Raw genomic sequence first — 19183 nt, 5'->3', positions numbered from 1 at the left:
GTGTGTGCTGCTATGTATATAGTGCTAGTGTGTGTGTGTGCTGCTATGTATATAGTGCTAGTGTATGTGTGTGTTGCTATGTATATAGGGCTAGTGTGTGTGTGTGTGTGTGTGTGTGTGTGCTGCTATGTATATAGGGCTAGTGTGTGTGTGTGCTGCTATGTATATAGTGCTAGTGTGTGTGTGTGCTGCTATGTATATAGTGCTAGTGTGTGTGTGTGTGTGTGTGTGTGCTGCTATGTATATAGTGCTAGGGTGTGTGTGTGTGTGCTGCTATGTATATAGGGCTAGTGTGTGTGTGCTGCTATGTATATAGTGCTAGTGTGTGTGCTGCTATGTATATAGTGCTAGTGTGTGTGTGTGTGTGTGCTGCTATGTATATAGTGCTAGTGTGTGTGTGTGTTGCTATTTATATAGGGCTAGTGTGTGTGTGCTGCTATGTATATAGTGCTAGTGTGTGTATGTTGCTATGTATATAGTGCTAGTGTGTGTGTGTGTGTGTGTGTGTGTGCTGCTATGTATATAGCGCTAGTGTGTGTGTGCTGCTATGTATATAGGGCTAGTGTGTGTGTGTGTGTGCTGCTATGTATATAGGGCTAGTGTGTGTGTGTGTGCTGCTATGTATATAGTGCTAGTGTGTGTGTGTGCTGCTATGTATATAGTGCTAGTGTGTGTGTGTGTGTGTGTGTGTGTGCTGCTATGTATATAGTGCTAGGGTGTGTGTGTGTGTGCTGCTATGTATATAGGGCTAGTGTGTGTGTGCTGCTATGTATATAGTGCTAGTGTGTGTGCTGCTATGTATATAGTGCTAGTGTGTGTGTGTGTGTGTGCTGCTATGTATATAGTGCTAGTGTGTGTGTGTGTTGCTATTTATATAGGGCTAGTGTGTGTGTGCTGCTATGTATATAGTGCTAGTGTGTGTATGTTGCTATGTATATAGTGCTAGTGTGTGTGTGTGTGTGTGTGTGTGTGTGTGCTGCTATGTATATAGCGCTAGTGTGTGTGTGCTGCTATGTATATAGGGCTAGTGTGTGTGTGTGTGCTGCTATGTATATAGTGCTAGTGTGTGTGTGTGCTGCTATGTATATAGTGCTAGTGTATGTGTGTGTGTGTGTGTGTGTGTGTGTGCTGCTATGTATATAGGGCTAGTGTGTGTGTGTGTGTTGCTATGTATATAGGGCTAGTGTGTGTGTGTGTATCTTCTGCTGTGTATACGCATATGTTATTATAGGCATTTTATACACAGTGTACATGCATGAGGGGGGCCTCGACGTATTTCCTGCACAGGGGCCCATTGCTGCTTGTGTCCGCCCCTGGGGCAGACAATGGCTGGAGCTTATGTTCCCAGGGATGCGAGATTTCTCCCACCCGGTCAGTGTCTGCTGAGGTGTTGTGGAGTGGGAAAACTGTTGCTCATAGCAACCAATCACAGCTCAGCTTCTTTTACACTGCTCTGGTGAAATGAAAGATGCTTAGTGATTGGTTGCTATGTGGAATGGGCGTGGCTTCACACACACACACACACACACACACACACACACACACACACACACACACACACACACACACACACACACACACATACACATACACACATACACTCAGCTTTATATATATATATATAGATTTTTTCCTTACGTTGGAGGGCCCAATTCCAGCTGTTGCTGTCGGACCTGTGATTTCTATCTCCTCCACTGTGTACAGGATAATAGAGTATAATAAAGTAGTTATGGACGAGACGTAACTAACATTGTCAGTGACTCTGCTTTCCATATAGTGATGGATATTTCTTGTTACTGAAACTATGATTGTGTATCGTAATAACTAGGCCGCCCCATACTATCGAGTACTTGGGGGCGGGGGGCATTCAGCCAAACTCTGTCACACCTTCTTAAGGCCCCGTCTCACATAGCGATTTACCAACGATCACGACCAGCGATACCACCTGGCCGTGATCGTTGGTAAGTCGTTCTGTGGTCGCTGGGGAGCTGTCACACAGACGGCTCTCTCCAGCGACCATCGATCAGGGGAACGACTTCGGCATCGTTGAAACTGTCTTCAACGATGCCGAAGTCCCCCTGCAGCACACGGGTAACCAGGGTAAACATCGGGTTACTAAGCGCAGGGCCGCGCTTAGTAACCCGATGTTTACCCTGGTTACCAGTGAAGACATCGCTGGATCGGTGTCACACACACCGATTCAGCGATGTCAGCGGGACCTCAACGACCAAAAAAAGGTCCAGGCCATTCTGACACGACCAGCGATCTCGCAGCAGGGGCCTGATCGCTGGTACGTGTCACACATAGCGAGATCGCTACTGAGGTCGCTGTTGCGTCACAAAACTAGTGACTCAGCAGCGATCTCGCTATGTGAGACGGGGCCTTTAGATGCCATGTTTGCTTTTCACAGCAGCAAGTGGATAAACTGCCAGGGTTTTTGTTGAAGCCTCATCTGTGCCGTCCCTGCGGTGCACATCTATGTTCTGGGCACAAAAAGATTAATTTCTTTTTAATAAATGTTTAACATGTTAAAAATGATAAAATGTGTCTTCTCTTGTTTTTTCTTTTAACAAGAATTGTTGGAGCCAATTTTCTTTAGAAACATTTAATCTGTTTGATTCTGGTGTTTTTCCTGTATTACAGTAAAGCCTAAGGCCAGAAATAATCCCCATAAATCTCTGTACCTGGAGACTTTGGGATCAGATAATTTCTGTCCGCGTTGATTGTGGAAACAAAAAATCTTTTCTAAGGGTATGTGCACACGTTCAGGATTTCTTGCAGAAATTTCCTGAAGAAAACCGGAAATTTTCTGCAAGAAATCCGCATTTTTTTTTTGCGTTTTTTTCCGTTTTTTTCGCGTTTTTTTTAGCATTCTGCAAGCGTAATTAGCTTGCAGAATGCTAAAGTTTTCCAAGCGATCTGTAGCATCGCTTGGAAAACTGACTGACAGGTTGGTCACACTTGTCAAACATAGCGTTTGACAAGTGTGACCAACTTTTTACTATAGATGCAGCTTATGCCGCATCTATAGTAAAAGATAGAATGTTTAAAAATAATAAAAAAAATAAAAAAATGCTTATACTCACCCAGACATCTCCTCACCGGCGTCCGTTCCTCTTCCTAGCTGGTCTGTGCGCACAGGACCTTCCGTGACGTCACGGTCACGTGAGCGGTCACATGACCGCTCACGACCAATCACAGGACAGTGACGTCATCGGCAGGTCTTTCGCCGCACACCAGCTACAGGAACCGAACGGCAGCATGCAGTGGAGGCGGGAAGACATCGAGGGTGAGTATAGGACTGTTTTTTATTTTAATTCTTATTTTTTGACCACTTATATGGTGCCCAGTCCGTGGAGGAGAGTCTCCTCTCCTCCACCCTGGGTACCAACCGCACATAATCTGCTTACTTCCCGCATGGTGTGCACAGCCCCGTGCGGGAAGTAAGCAGATCAATGGACCCCTAGGTGTGCGGAATCCCCTGCAATTCCGCATTTTAATGAACATGTTGCTTTTTTTTCCGCGATGCGATTTTTTCGCGGAAAAAAAGGCTACATTTGCACAAAAAATGCGGAATACACTTAAAATAATAGGAGGCATGTGTAAGCGTTTTTTTTCGCATTTTTATCACGTTTTTATAGCGAAAAAACGCGAAAAAAACGCGAAAAATACTGAACGTGTGCACATGGCCTAAAAGCCTCAAACTTCTGTGTGTGAATCAGAGCTGAGATCTAAGGTGATAGAAGATTACAGTGCGGAGAAGACGGGAAACCTTCATATAGAGGCCGGTGGTGATGGAGTCAGTGACCGACTCTGGCCACATATGTCTCTAGAGCCGTAGTAGAAGATGAAGATGTCGTCCTCATCATGAAGTAGTTATTTCTCATGTCGCGTGTAATGAATATCTCCTGCAGTATTGCTAATGCCGATTCCAGGGTCGGTAAATGAGACGAGAATTAGCGTTATGGAAGATGAGTCTATGAGGAACGTATTCAGCTGCCGACTCCGAGGAGGAAACTGCTTGTTGTCTGTGGCCTAAATATATAGGTTTTATTAGTAGATGTAAAGAAGGAAACTAAATACTGTAAAATAATAAATCTCCTCATATGTTTCCCTTATTATCTCCAGTAATTGTATTATTACAGGATTCTTATGATGTTACATCGGCTCATCTTCTCATTCAGGTCTCTACAATATCGGATCCTCTCAGTGAAGATTTTCTACAAAAGAGAATTTTCCTGATTTACCCATCACAGATGGATATGGACAGAGACAAGATGGCGGAGAGGATATTACACCTCACCCTAGAGATCCTCTTCCGGCTTACTGGAGAGGTGAGAGATTCTGATGACGTCACATTACATCATTCTTATCTATGGGAATAACAGATGGACAGAACTGGAGAGGTGAGGACTCTGGAAATGTCTGTAGTGAGATTTTATTAATGTGTCTCTCCATTACCAGGATTACACAGTGGTGAAGAAGACCTCTAGTGATCGCTGTCAGGACCCTGTGTCTGAGGAATGGGGAAGACCCCTGAGCCCAATCACGGGGCTTCCACCTCACCCCCTGATCCATGAGGACATCAATGACCAGAAGATCCTAGAACTCATCTACAAGATGATTGAGCTGCTGACTGGAGAGGTGACACTGCTGGGAATGCTGGGACATTATACAGTAACACTATGAAGGGATCGGGGATGACGGTATCATTGTATGTGTCAGGTTCCTATAAGGTGTCAGGATGTCGCTGTCTATTTCTCCATGGAGGAGTGGGAGTATTTAGAAGGACACAGAGATCTGTACAAGAACGTCATAATGGAGGTTCCCCAGCCCCTCACATCTCCAGGTAATAGACAGAACTAAATACACACGGCCTATAATTATCTGTATGTAAAGAATGAATTCACTCCCTGTATGTGTTTCCTCCAGATCTATCCAGTAAGAGGACAACACCAGAGAGATGTCCCCGTCCTCTTCTTCCACAGGACTGCAAGCAAGAAGATCCCAATGCTCCTCAGGACCATCAGGTAGATAGAGAGAAGGTGGCAGGAGATCTCCCCTATGATGTGTGGACGCCAGTGAAGGTCTTGTGCTCAGTCTTGTTTTATCCACCAGTATTATATGTTTTATACTTGTGTGATGAGAATGGTGGAGATGGCAGGATTAGAGCTGATCATAGATGGGACTTCTCCATCTGTCGGTGACTTTTACATTATTTGTTTCAGGGTGAAGATCTGACCCATATTAATACTACACAGACATATGTGAGGGGGGATGAGTGGTGTACAGAGGAGATTCCCACATATGACTACCCAGGTGAGTAGTAACCACTAAATGCAGAGAAGTCACAGATTCTTCTCATCACCGGCTGTGGCTGCTTTATCGGTGGTGTAGTCCGGCCGTATTACCATGATCACCATTTTACCTCTAGACCACAACATTCTCCTCCACCCAAAACTGTTCAAATGACTTTGGGCATTGAAAGCCCTTTTCTATAGAACTTATAACCTGGTAGATCCACCTACCCCCTGGGTTTAGGAGACGCTGTTACCTGCCCAGATCTGTGAACTATAAAGCCAAATGACAGCGTACGTAGAATGTGCTGACAAGATAGAAAATCACTTGGAGAAAAATATTCTGATGGTCCTGTAAGAGAAAGCGGAGGGTAATGATGCTGTTGTCTTCCTAGAACCCTGAGATCTTATCGGATGAATCTCCCTTCTCTCCCTTCTGTGCTGCTGAATGTGATCATATGGTCCCTACAAGACCAGGTCCAGTCTTTCTGGCCAAACTTCACTTTTATGATGGACAACAGTAAATGTGCAGTGAGGCCAAGTGTGAATTTCTGGACAATAACAGAGTTTCCCTTTATCCGGACTTTTCACTTTGTATTAAAACCGACTAACTTCCAGGAGGATTGTGATAATCTACATAAACCCATCACACCGGTGCCATGATATATCTCTGAGCTGTGCGTGGCTGATGGCTGTAATATACATTTATTCCCGCCTGCAGGAGATGTGTTGGCTCCAGCCCTGGTTTCATGGATTCACTCCACCTCATAAATTACATTGTTTTATCCTAAGAAATTCAGATTTCTGCACAATCTCTCCTGGAATGGGGAGCAATATTATTTCCTCTAATCTTCTGGTCAGGATTCCTAGTAGCTCCAATGGTCCACCATAAAGGAAAGCAACTCTGGTTTACTGCTGTGTAATCTGTATTTGTAGTTTTCAATTAATGAGATTCTCGTCCTCTGGGTGTGGCTGTGGGCGGGGCTTTGTGGTGCTCTGGGGCGGGGCTTTGTGTTTCTCTGGGGCGGGGCTTTATGTGGTGTTCTGGTTACATATTCATCTGTATTGGCTTATGACAGGTCGCTGATCCCTCACTGACCTGCCCCTATTTTTACATAATACATATAATAGTGTTGATATTATTGTTGATAATGCCTATAATATTGTGGCTATTGGGAGGCTTAGAAAAAAAATTACATCCAGCAAAATGACACCAGCGGCTCCTGTCCAGTAGCATATATCTCTTACTTATAGATGCTACTGTCCAAGCACCACAATTGACCTTATGACCTGTTAATAAGCCAATACAGATGAATATGTAATCAGAGCGCCACATAAAGCCCCGCCCACAGCCCCGCCCCAGAGCACGAGAATCTCATTAACAGAAAACTACAAATCCAGATTACACAACAACCACAAGATGGATTTCATCACCAAGTATCATTGTAATCAGGATAATGGCACCGACCTGACCTTGTCTGTAGTTTTCTGAGCACAATCCTGCTGACAGGTTCCCTTTTAAGCCATCTCAGCTCTGCACTATTATACACAGTTCTCTTTAGATGTGTAATATTATTATTGCTATTATTTATTATTATAGCGCCATTTATTCCATGGCGCTTTACATTTGAGGAGGGGTATACATGATAAAAACAGGTACAATAATCTTAAACAATACAAGTCATAACTGGTACAGGAGGAGAGAGGACCCTGCCCACGAAGGCTCACAATCTACAGGGGATGGGTGAGGATACAGTAGGTGAGGATAGAGCTGGTCATACAGCGGTTTGTTCGATCGGTGGTTACTGCAGGTTGTAGGCTTGTCGGAAGAGGTAGGTCTCCAGGTTCTTTTTGAAGGTTTTGATGGTAGGCGAGAGTCTGATGTGTTGTGGTAGAGAGTTCCAGAGTAGGGGTGATATGCGAGAGAAATCTTGTATACGATTGTGAGAAGAGGAGATAAGAGGGGAGTAGAGAAGGAGATCTTGTGAGGATCGGAGGTTGCCTGTAGGAAAGTACCGGGAGACGAGGTCACAGATGTATGGAGGAGACAGGTTGTGGATGGCTTTTTATGTCATGGTTAGAGTTTTGTTTTGGATTCTCTGGGCAATGGGGAGCCAGTGAAGGGAATGACAGATGGGGGGACCGGTGAATTAGTCGGGCAGCAGGGTTTAGAATAGATTGGAGGGGTGCAAGAGTGTTGGAGGGGAGGCCACAGAGCCTGGACTGAACCTTGCGGGACTCCCAACAGATAGGGGGCGAGGTGAGGAGGTGGTGTGTGAGTGGGAGACGCTGAATGTCCGGTCTGTTAGGTATGACAAGATCCAGGATAGGGCCAAGACTGTGATGCCAAGGGATGAGAGGGTCTGTAATAATAGGGAATGGCCCACAGTGTCAAAGGCAGAAGACAGATCCAGGAGGAGGAGGACAGAGTAGGGTCGCTTGCTCTTGATGGTTAATAGGTCATTGGTGACCTTAGTTAGTGCAGTTTCAGTGAAGTGGTGTGACTGGAAGCCAGATTGTAAGCAGTCGAAGAGTGAGCAAGAAGAGAGGTCAGGGGGCAGTTCAAGATGGACGTGTTGTTCCAGTAGTTTTGAGGCATAGGGGAGAAGTGATATAGGGCGATAGCTAGATACAGAGGATGGGTCAAGAGAGGGCTTTTTGAGGATTGGTGTGATTGAGGCATGTTTAAACCTTGAGAGGAAAACACTAGTTGTTAATGATAGGTTGAAGAGATGGGTTAGGGTTGGGATGAAGACTGTGGCGAAGTTTGGGATGAAGTGGGATGGGATTGGGTCAAGTACACAGGTGGTGAGATGCGATCTTGAGAGTAGAGTGGAGAGTTGATCTGTAATGGTTGGTTTTGGAGGTGCAGGGCTAGGCAACTGGGAGGAAGGGCTCTGGGGGTTGTCGACCAAAACTGTCTCTGATGTTATCATTCTTCTGCTTGAAAAATGAGGCAAAGTCTTCAGCTGAGATGAGTGGAGGGGGTGCTGGGGGACGGAGGAGAGAATTGTAGGTGTTGAATAACTGTTCAGGGTTGTGAGACAGGGAGGATATGAGAGAAGAGAAGTAGGTTTGTTTAGAGCTTCTTGAAACTCATCTGACAGAAAATATCAGACCTCACGATAGTTTAGATTGTGAAATCACTGAGCCCCATGCTCTAATTACCCCAAAGGTTCACCACTAGCTACTAATTTTCCCTTCACCATGACAGCACCGCACATGAGAGATGGCATCCACCCCCAGGAACAGGAAACCTGCAGCAGAGATAAAAGAATGGGGCGGCCACTCTCTCCTCAGTTTGGTTTCCTGTTCCTGCAGGTGGATGCCTGTGGCAGAGCTCCTACCTCCGGAGGGATACCCCTCTGATGATTCCGGTCCGGAGGCCGAGGTCCGCGGGGGGGACCAGCCATGCTCGGCGGCACTGCGTGCGGTGCTGTCCGGGTGAAGGAGCTGCTGTTCCGCGCCTTTTTCCCCTCGCTGGACTCCCCGGCGACCGCTCTGGGCAGGAGGCAGGTCCGGGGTAGGGGGCGTGTCCTTCACTGACGCTGGCCGTCGAAGTGAAGGATGACGACTTCCGGTCGCGCCGGAAGTGACGTCACACGCCGAAGGAGCTGGTGTGCTGGACACTTCCGGGCGGAAGCTGTTCCAGAGGCGCGCACACTGCTCCTTCTATATACTGGGAGCAACCGATAAGCCGCTGGTCCCCTACAGCACGCAGTCTGCCTGCTAGAATGACCGAACCAGCAATGGATCTGGAGATGCCTGCACCCAGAATGTCTGATGAGGCGCAAGCTACCGCGGTATCCGGGGTCCTGGAGGGGTGAGTGCCTTTGTAAGGCAAAATCACACACACTGATATATATACTGTGTCTTTTTAGGGAAGGAAGGCCACCTCCAAACAAAAGAATAGGGTTTGTCCACTATGTAAGGAGACACTCCCTAAGCTATATACCAAAAGAATCTACCAGGCCTGTATAGATAAAACAGTTGCAGAAGAATCACCTTCCTTATTACAGAACATTAAGACAATAATACGGGAAGAAGTTAAATCTACAGTTAAAGAGCAGCTGAAACCTCATACAGCAAAAGAAAACCCCCCTCCCCCAGCAAGTGAACAGGGGTCGGACATAGATTCAGGGGATGAGCCGGGAGCATTAACCCCCTCTGATGTCTCAGACTTAGACTCCTTGGATGAGGAGTATGGCCACCCGTATTTCCAGTCAGAGGATATTGGAAAACTACTCAAACTCGTCAGGGCAACTATGGGGGTGGAATCCCCAAAGGAGCCGCGGTCAGTTCAGGATAGCATGTTCAGTAACTTGGAGGGGAAGAAGCGTAAGGTTTTTCCCTTCAATGATAATATAGTTAATTTAATTAAGAAAGAATGGAAAAAGCCCAATAAAAAGATCTCTGTTCCTCAAGCCTTAAAACGCAAGTACCCCTTTGAAGCGGTATGTGAAAAGTGGGAAAAGGCCCCTAAATTAGGCACCGCCATAGCCAGCACCTCTAAAGGGGTAGCATTGCCTTTTGAGGATATGGGAGCCCTAAAATACCCCCTTGACAAGAAGGCAGATGCCTTTCTAAAAATCGGCTTGGGAGGCATCAACATGGTCATTTAAACCCGGGGTTGCAGCCACTTGCACGGCACGTGCTATGGTCAAGTGGCTAGAGGAGTTAAGTGACCAAATCAAAAATAAGTGCCCACGAGAAAGACTACTGGAGGCATTGCCCTCCCTACAAGGTGCCGCAAAATTCCTGGCAGATGCATCAATTGATTCTGTCAGAGGTGCCGCACGTGCTTGTGCTTCATCCAACTCTGGTCATAGAGCATTATGGCTGAAGAATTGGGCGGCTGACTTCCAGTCGAAGATCAAACTCTGTGGAGTACCCTGTGAAAGACAATATCTTTTTGGTAAAGCTCTGGACGAGATTCTTGAAAAATCGTCAGACAAGAAGAAGCGGTTTCCACCTCCTTCCTTTCCTAGACGCCGATGGGAGACTTCCCATTCGTCCTTTCGGGGATCTGGATACAGGGGGACCCACGGCCGTTCAGATGACAGGTCTGGCCGAGGCAGACCTTGGAGAGATCGAAAAGAAAAGGGATTCCTTTTCAACAAACCTCCCCCCAAATCTGATCCCAAACACCAATGACGCCAGGATTCCGGGGGGGGGGGGGGGGGAAGACTCCGATGGTTTGTCCACCACTGGATAACCAACCTATTATCGGAGGGTCTGAAATTCAAATTCTCCAACCTCCCACCAAATCGTGTAACAATGACCCAAGTGGCAGAAAAAAATCAGGCCACGCTGGAAAGAGAAGTTCATCTCCTCATACAAAAAGAGGTATTAGAAAAGGTTCTTCATCAGGAAATAGGGAAAAGGTTCTACAGCACCCTGTTTCTAACGCCAAAGCCAGACGGCTCGTTGAGAGTGATATTCAACTTGAGGGCTTTAAATCATTACATTCAAATAGAGAAATTCAAGATGGAGACTCTAAGGACGGCGATAAAAGTGCTCAACCCAAACTGTTATATGGCAGTACAGACGCTTACTACCATGTGCCAATCGCTGTCCAACATCAGCAATATCTCAGACTGCTGGTAAACCTCGGAAAGACCCCCACCCACCTACAGTATCAATGTCTTCCATTTGGGGTAGCCATAGCACCCCGCGTATTTACCAAAATTATTTCCGAAGTGGCGTCCTTCATCAGGAAAGAAGACATATTGCTGGTGCCTTATTTGGACGATTTCTTGGTGATAGCAAACAGCAAAGAAGATTGCGAGAAAGCAGTCACAACAGTACTAGACGTGTTAACGAAATTAGGATGGATGATAAACCTGAAGAAATCAAGACTTGTCCCAACACAGTCTCAAGAATTCCTCGGGATCCTACTAGATTCTATCAAACAGGAATGTATCCTCCCACAGAGGAATATCCAATCTATCCAACAGAAAGTACAACTGCTTCAGCTACAGCGATCTATCTCTCTACGGAATGCAATGTCGCTCCTGGGAGTTCTAACGGCGACAATTCCAGCAACACGGTGGGCCCAAAGCCATACGAGAGAGTTGCAATGGCAGATACTAGCCGAGCAAGCGAGGAATCCTTACAATCTGAATCGGAAGATTCTCCTATCCCTAAGGGTCCAAGACTCACTAGAATGGTGGCTAAAACCAGAAAATCTAAGCAAAGCGGTACCGTGGTCATTACAAAATCCAGTAGTCCTCACCACCGATGCGAGCCCATGGGGATGGGGAGCGCACGTGGAGGATCAGGTCCTACAGGGTCAATGGGAGACCTCAATGACAGCAGCGTCTTCCAATCTAAAAGAACTGTCGGCGGTGAGACAAGCACTTCTTCAAATAGGAGAAAGAATACAAGGAAGGCATGTGGTGGTGTTATCCGACAACAACACAACAATAGCTTATATAAATCGCCAAGGGGGCACAAGATCACCATCCCTGATGGCAGAAGCCAAAGAGCTTTTTTTGTGGGCCGAAAGCAACCTTCTCTCTCTAACCGGAACATACTTAAGAGGATCAGAGAATCAAGTAGCCGACTTCCTAAGCCGTCACCCATTACATCAAGGGGAGTGGGCCCTGAGCCGGGAAGTCTTTGGGGAAATATGTGCCAACTGGGGCGTTCCAGAAATAGACTTATTCGCCACAAAACAAAATCGGAAAGTGAAGAAGTTTTATTCTCTAAACCCAAGAGAACACCCGGAAGGAGTGCATACGCATTTCCCCCAATACCGTTAATCCCGACAGTCCTCAGGAAAATTCGGGAAGACAAGGCACGAGTGATACTCATAGCTCCCTTTTGGCCGAGAAGAGCATGGTTCACGTGGCTCAGACGCATGTCTATCTCGGACCCGTGGATCCTTCCAGATACATCGGATCTCCTACACCAGGGACCAGTTCAACACCCTCAAATACACAGGCTACATCTCACCGCCTGGAACTTGAGAGGGGACTTCTATTAGCAAAAGGATTCTCGAACCCTTTAGTAACCACATTGCTCGCTAGCAGGAAAAAAGTCACCTCAGAAAAATATCAAAAAATTTGGCAAAAATTCCTGGAATTCTCGGGGCGACAGTTGTCCCAGACAAGCCAAGAAGTCCCGGTAAAAGAAATTTTAGAATTTCTCCAAAAAGGGTTGGAGAGAGGGCTATCTACTAGCACCCTGAAGGTGCATGTCTCCGCCCTGGGTGCGCTGTTTGATCAAAAACTTGCTGTCCACCCTTGGGTCTATAGATTCATCCGAGCCTCTTTTGCATCTAGACCCTCAAAATTATCACCCAAGGTGGCTCCCTGGGATCTAAATTTAGTTTTAAATGCTCTAACTCAGTGATGGGCAACCTTTTGAGCTCAGTGTGTCAAAATTCGCCAAAAAAACGAACATAACTTGGGTGGTGTGTCACCTTGATAAAAAAAACATAATTTTGCGACATGTATAGTTTAAATAACAAATATGTATAATTATTTAACTTACCTGCTTAGTGACTTCTTTGTTCATCTGTCAGTTGGTTTCTTTTGTTGGTCTTGCTATTATTTAACTTGTGCGGGGTGCCGTGAACTAAGATAAGTGAGGGGGAGGGGGAATTCTTGTGATGGCGAACCTGTGGCACTCCAGCGGTTGCGGTGGTAACTCAGATATTCTCTTAATAATTGCATCTTTATTCTGCATATCATGAAATAGAGCTGGTGCACATCTTAAGAGAGTATCTTTAATAAATTCTCCCTCACTGAGTGCTTTTCCATGCTGAGCTATGGAGTGAGCAATGCTCAGACTTGCAGATGTTAAATTTGTAGAGCTTTTTACAAATTTAAGGATGGAATTAGATTGGCTCTTATGAAGGTGTAGCTGCCTGGAAATGTATTCCTTCCTTTCATCCTCACTTTTTTTCAAGAGCTGGGGATGATTAGTTTCAAAATGTCTATTTACATTCCACGTTCTGCTTACTACCGTTTCACTACATAAAACGCAAAATGATCTGCCATTTTTTTCTATAATGCCATACATCTCAGTCCATGTCTCTTGAAAGGGTCGGCTACTGCTACTACTACCACTCCCTTTACTTAACTTTGTTTTTTTATTTTGTGGCTTCTCCATGAGAGAAGATTTATAGTTAGCCCTGCAGGCAATTAGCAGAAATAGGGGTTAATAAGGATGCACCACAAACAGTAATGGTGGTGAAATGAAGTCGGTACTATGCTGCAAGATGGCGTTCCTAATGGCGGGAAACGGCACCCATAGCACAGGCCTCTTCCAGCCTCCCCCTCACTTATCTTAGTAATGGCCAATGACACCCCACAGTTCACTGGATGATGGTTGCTGTAGTTGTCACAGGGCCTTCAGACAGCAATCACAGGGCCTGCAGACAGCAATCACAGGGCCTCCAGACAGCGATCTCCTCAGGCCTCAGAAGTGCAGCCTGGGACTTCTGGCCGGCGCAGCAGGGAGCAGCGCAATGCCACCCAAATAACAGAGCTAGGGCGCAGAGCGGACTCTAGGCATGGGACCGGTAGGTCCGATCTTTCCGGCCGGCGAAGCAGGGAGCAGCGCAATGCCGCCCAAACAACACAGCTCCGACGCAGAGGCCTGGGACTTCCGGGAGCTGCGCCGGGCCTACCGGAAGTCCCAGGCCTAGACGCTCTGCACCGGAGCTCTGTTGTTTGGGCCCACAGACCTCCTGCATGGCATCCGACCCGCGCGGAGGCCTGGGACTTCCGGGAGCTGCGCCGGACCTACCGGAAGTCCCAGGCTTAGACGCTCTGTGCCGGAGCTCTGTTGTTTGGACCCACAGACCTCCTGCATGGCATCCGATCCGATAAAAAAATCGGATCGGATGCCATGCAATGTAAAGATGCAATTTCTATGGGGCCGCGGCCGGCGGCCGGCGTGTCACTGAAAATGACTACGCGTGTCAGCACTGACACGCGTGTCATAGGTTCGCCATCACTGCTCTAACTGTTTCCCCCTTTGAGCCTCTTGATTCTATTTCAATAAAATCTTTGACACTTAAAATTGTCCTCCTGGTTGCTCTAACTTCAGCCCGCCGTACTTGCGAGCTGCAGGCTATTTCAGTGAACCCCCCTTACACTACCTTCCAGGATGACAGAGTAGTTATCAAAACTGACCCGGCCTTCCTACCAGAGGTCAATTCTAAATTTCATAGGGACCAGGAAATTATCTTACCCTCATTTTGTCCTCAACCAAAATCCCAGGGAGAGCAAACCTTCCATTGTCTTGATGTCAGACGCTGCCTGCTTCAATACATAGAAGCCACAAAATCTTGGCGTCAGTCATCAGCCCTTTTTGTCACCTTCCAGGGGACAAACAGGGGAAAAAAGGCCTCAAAGACAACTATTGCACGGTGGTTGCGTACAGCTATTTCACTTTCGTATTCCTCTTCTGGCCAAATCCCCCCACAGGGTGTTACGGCCCACTCCACGCGTTCTATTGCCACATCCTGGGCGGAAAGGGCAAACGCCTCGGTGGAACAGATTTGTAGAGCGGCAGTATGGTCCTCACCCTCTACCTTCTTCCGACATTATAGGCTAGACTTAGGTCTATCAAACTTGTCTTTCGGGAGAAAGGTACCATCTGCTGTTGTCCCACCCTAAGGAGTCTTCTATTTCTTCCTCTCATGTGCGGTGCTGTCATGGTGAAGGGAAAAAATGATAATTACGGGTAATTTGATTTTCCAGAACCATGACAGCACCGCATTAATTCCCGCCCTATCTTGGTGATGGTTGTGTGATTCACAAAAAAAAAAAATAATAATAAATATATATATATATATATATATATATATATACTTTGGAACATATAGATAAGAGCTAATAAACAGCTATACAATGTAAATATGATATGAGTGTGTACTAACAAAGCGGTCATCTTCCATACTCTGAAACAAACTGAGGAGAGAGTGGCCTGGGGGCGGATGCCATCTCTCAGTTTGATCATTTCAGTAGTTGTGTTATTGTCTATAGTCACAGTTTTTGATTACATTAGTGTCCAAAATCCTCTGATTTAACTTCTTCCCACAGTCCGTTTTGTATTCTAAATCAGGCCTCGTTTTTACAATCTGACATGTGTCACTTTATGTGGTGATAACTTTGGAATTATTCACAAAGGATAATAGAAAACAAATGGATCTTACAAATTATTTTCCAACTTCTCACAATACCCTACATACGATTGTGTTACAAAACTGCAGCACAGAGCTAGGAGAGAAGGGGAAAACTGACACTGCACTAAGACTAGGCTGAAACCCTTCTATGGAGTGGGCAACCCATTCCTTGCGAATAGACCGACCGACGATCCTAGTCTAAACTCAGTGAACACCTATAGATAAGGGGAAGGAGATTCCTAAAATATCTAAGGACTGGGTACAAAAAAACAGGTCACCTCCTAATAGGGAACGCAGAGAAGGCTGCAGAAACAAACTGAAAACAGAAACAAAAGATAGCAGAACCAGAGATCCCAGAACTGCAAAATATCGAACACAGAAAGCTGTCTAAGCACCTAGCCAGAACTCAAGCGGATTAACACTGTTATCCAGCAAGGAATGGGAGGCAGGTGCTGGGTAATAAAGGGTGATACAATCACCTGACCTAGACAACCCAGCACCAGGGGAAAAAGACCAGCAGCCAGAAAACCACAACAAGATGGCGGATGGTCAAAACAAAACAGATTCTAACAGATTGTACACTACTCTCTGGGCACATGGCAGTGTTCAGAAGGGAAGGAGCGCCATTTAGCTGTTTGAATGCAGATCTAGCTGGAATTGTTTGCAGACACAAAGTATTGGGAGCACTGTTCATGGTCAACTGGCAGCTCAAAAGATCTCCACCATGAACATGCTTGGCACTATCTTCTCTGGTTTCCATATCTCAAGGATTGCCTTGCTCATTGCCCTTTAACACCATTACATGGATCTGGACTTACACTGTGACCCCTAGGCTTGGACCATGGCGTTACTGTCACGTTACTGGCGATACAGGACTGAAGGTTAGTGGCCGAAGCAGATGTATACAAGTGACCGGACCGTGGAAAGACCTCTGGAGATGCAATATTTGACAGTGGTAGTCCAATATATCCGCAGATGCAGGCAGCAGCCCGAGCAAGGGCCGGCCTGTATTACACATGTGCACAAAGTCCGTATGAGCAGCAGGAGTTCAGGGTAATAGCAGCAGAATATCAGTAAAGGTACCTTCACACTAAACGACATCGCTAGCGATCCGTGACGTTGCAGCGTCCTGGCTAGCGATATCGTTTAGTGTGACAGGCAGCAGCGATCAGGATCCTGCTGTGATATCGCTGGTCGTTGAACAAAGTTCAGAACTTTATTTGGTCGTCAGACCGGCGTGTATCGTCGTGTTTGACACCAAAAGCAACGATACCAGCGATGTTTTACACTGGTAACCAGGGTAAATATCGGGTTACTAAGCGCAGGGCCGCGCTTAGTAACCCGATGTTTACCCTGGTTACCAGTGTAAAATGTAAAAAAAACAAACACTACATACTCACCTGCGCATCCCCCGGCGTCTGCTTCCCACAGTCCACACTGACTGAGCGCCGTAAAGTGAAAGTACAGCACAGCGGTGACATCGCCGCTGTGCTGTCAGGGCCGGTGCTCAGTCATTGCAGGAAGCGGACGGCGAGGGACGTGAATGTAAGTATGTAGTGTTTGTTTTTTTTACATTTTACGCTGGTAACCAGGGTAAACATCGGGTTACTAAGCGCGGCCCTGCGCTTAGCAACCCGATGTTTACCCTGGTTACCCGGGGACCTCGGCATCGTTGGTCGCTGGAGAGCGGTCTGTGTGACAGCTCTCCAGCGATCAAACAGCGACGCTGCAGCGATCGGCATCGTTGTCGCTATCGCTGCAGCGTCGCTTAATGTGAAGGTACCTTAAGAAGCAGAGAGATGCCAGCAAGACACCTTCCAACCAGGAGCTCAGAGATTGCTTCATTCAGTTAGACTGAGCACACAAAATACTCAGCAACAGGAAGCTGCACAGGGCCAGGTATATATAGCAGGTCCAATCAAGCTCAGTCAGGGCGGGGACAAATCAACAGGGCGGTGATGATCTCTATCCAGGCGAAGTTCATATGGTTTCAGACAGAAGTCAAGCAAGTTCCGAATAGCTCCTTAAGCAAAGGAATAGACTAACAAACAAAGAGTCACAGGTTCAAATCCTAAGAGTTACCTGCTATTCTGTGGTATTAGATGGCAAGAAGAATAGTCAGGTAGCTGGGTCAGAACCGGAAGGACAGAATACAGAATCAGAAGATGCAAGAGTAGTCACTAAATGGGCCATGGTCACAAAAGTAAACAAATACACAAGCCACAAGCTGAGCACAGAGGACTGAACCAGAGGAGAACAACGCTGTATCTGGCAGATTCCGGCCATGTGCTTTGACCTTTAGTAGGGTGTGGTACTTTCCAATTGGCTGAAGTAGGGAGCAGATTACTCCAGCTGGAGAGCAGGAACAGATCCCAGATGAGATTGGACCATATGCAGAAGCCCTAATATGACTACATGATAGAAAGCCAGAAAAGTTGAAATCCCCATAAAGTGATTCCATTTTATAAATTAATTCACTGAGGGTTATAATCTATACATACGTGGTCAAAATTGTTGGTACCCCTCGTTTAATGACAGAAAAACTGACAATGGTAACAGAAATAACATGAATCTGACAAAAGTAATAAGAAACAAAAGATCTGATCATGAAAATGAACAAACAAAAGTCAGACATTGCTTTTCAACCATGTTTCCACAGAATTTAAAAAAAATAAAACTCATGAAATAGGCCTGGACAGAAATGATGGTACCCCTGAAAATAATGTGACAAAAGGACCATGTTAAATCGCGGTGTGACCACTAACTAGCATCACAGGTGTCTACAATCTTGGAATCCGTGAGTGGCCTGTATATAGGGCTACAAATACTCACTGTGCTGTTTGGTGACATGGTGTGTATCGCACTCAACATGGACCAGAGGAAGTGAAGGAAAGAGTTGTCTCAGGAGATTAGAAAGAAAATTATAGACAAACATGTTAAAGGTAAAAGTTATAAGACCATCTCCAAGCAGCTTGATGTTCCTGTGACTACAGTTGCACATATTATTCAGAAATGTAAGATCCATGGAACTGTAGCCACCTCCCTGGACGTGGCCGCAGGAGGAACATTGATGACAAATCAGAGAGACGGATAATACGCATGGTAACAAAAGAGCCCAGAAAAACTTCTGAACAGATTAAAGGTGAACTTCAAGCTCAAGGAACATATGTGTCAGATCGCACCATCCTTTGTTGTCTGAGCCTAAGTGGTCTTCATGGGAAACGACCAAGAGGATGCTATTGTTAAAAAAAATCATAAAAAAGCCAAACTGGAATTTGCCAAACTACATGTTGACAAGCCACAAAGCTTCTGGGAGAATGTCCTATGGACAGATGAGACAAAAATGGATCTTTTTGGCAAGGCACATCAGCTCTATGTTAACAGATGGAAAAATGAAGCATATCAAGAAAAGAGCACTGTCCCTACTGTGAAACATGGAGGAGGCTCTGTTATATTCTGAGGCTGCTTTGCTGCATCTGGCACAGGGTGTCTATAATCTGTGCAGGGTACAATGAAATCTCAAGACTATCAAGGGAATCTAGAGAGAATTGTGCTGCCCAGTGTCAGAAAGCTTGGTCTCCGTTGCAGGTCATGGTTCTTGCAACAGGATAATGACCCAAAGCACACAGCTAAAAGCACCCAAGAATGGCTAAGAGGAAAACATTGGACTATTCTGAATTGGCCTTGTATGAGCCCTGACCTAAATCCTATTGAACATCTTTGGAAAGAGCTGAAACATGCCGTG

At 46.0% G+C, this 19183-nt stretch overlaps 1 protein-coding gene across 1 annotated transcript in view; it reads left to right on the top strand.

The window, feature by feature from the left end:
• The window catches only part of LOC143766939 (uncharacterized), a 61949-nt gene that overhangs the window by 28249 nt on the left and 14517 nt on the right, over window positions 1-19183 (top strand). The window contains exons 2-6 of the mRNA XM_077254955.1: window positions 4185-4334; window positions 4465-4644; window positions 4726-4849; window positions 4933-5030; window positions 5229-5319. Coding sequence (XP_077111070.1) covers window positions 4257-4334; window positions 4465-4644; window positions 4726-4849; window positions 4933-5030; window positions 5229-5319 — 571 coding nt within the window. The 5' untranslated portion in view covers window positions 4185-4256. The remainder of the gene's footprint in view (window positions 1-4184; window positions 4335-4464; window positions 4645-4725; window positions 4850-4932; window positions 5031-5228; window positions 5320-19183) is intronic.

The sequence above is a fragment of the Ranitomeya variabilis genome, chromosome 4, assembly GCF_051348905.1.
Source record: "Ranitomeya variabilis isolate aRanVar5 chromosome 4, aRanVar5.hap1, whole genome shotgun sequence".
Classification (NCBI taxonomy): Eukaryota; Metazoa; Chordata; class Amphibia; order Anura; family Dendrobatidae; genus Ranitomeya; species Ranitomeya variabilis.
Note: the sequence above shows the minus strand (reverse complement) of the source record. Positions and strands in the feature narration are given on the sequence as shown.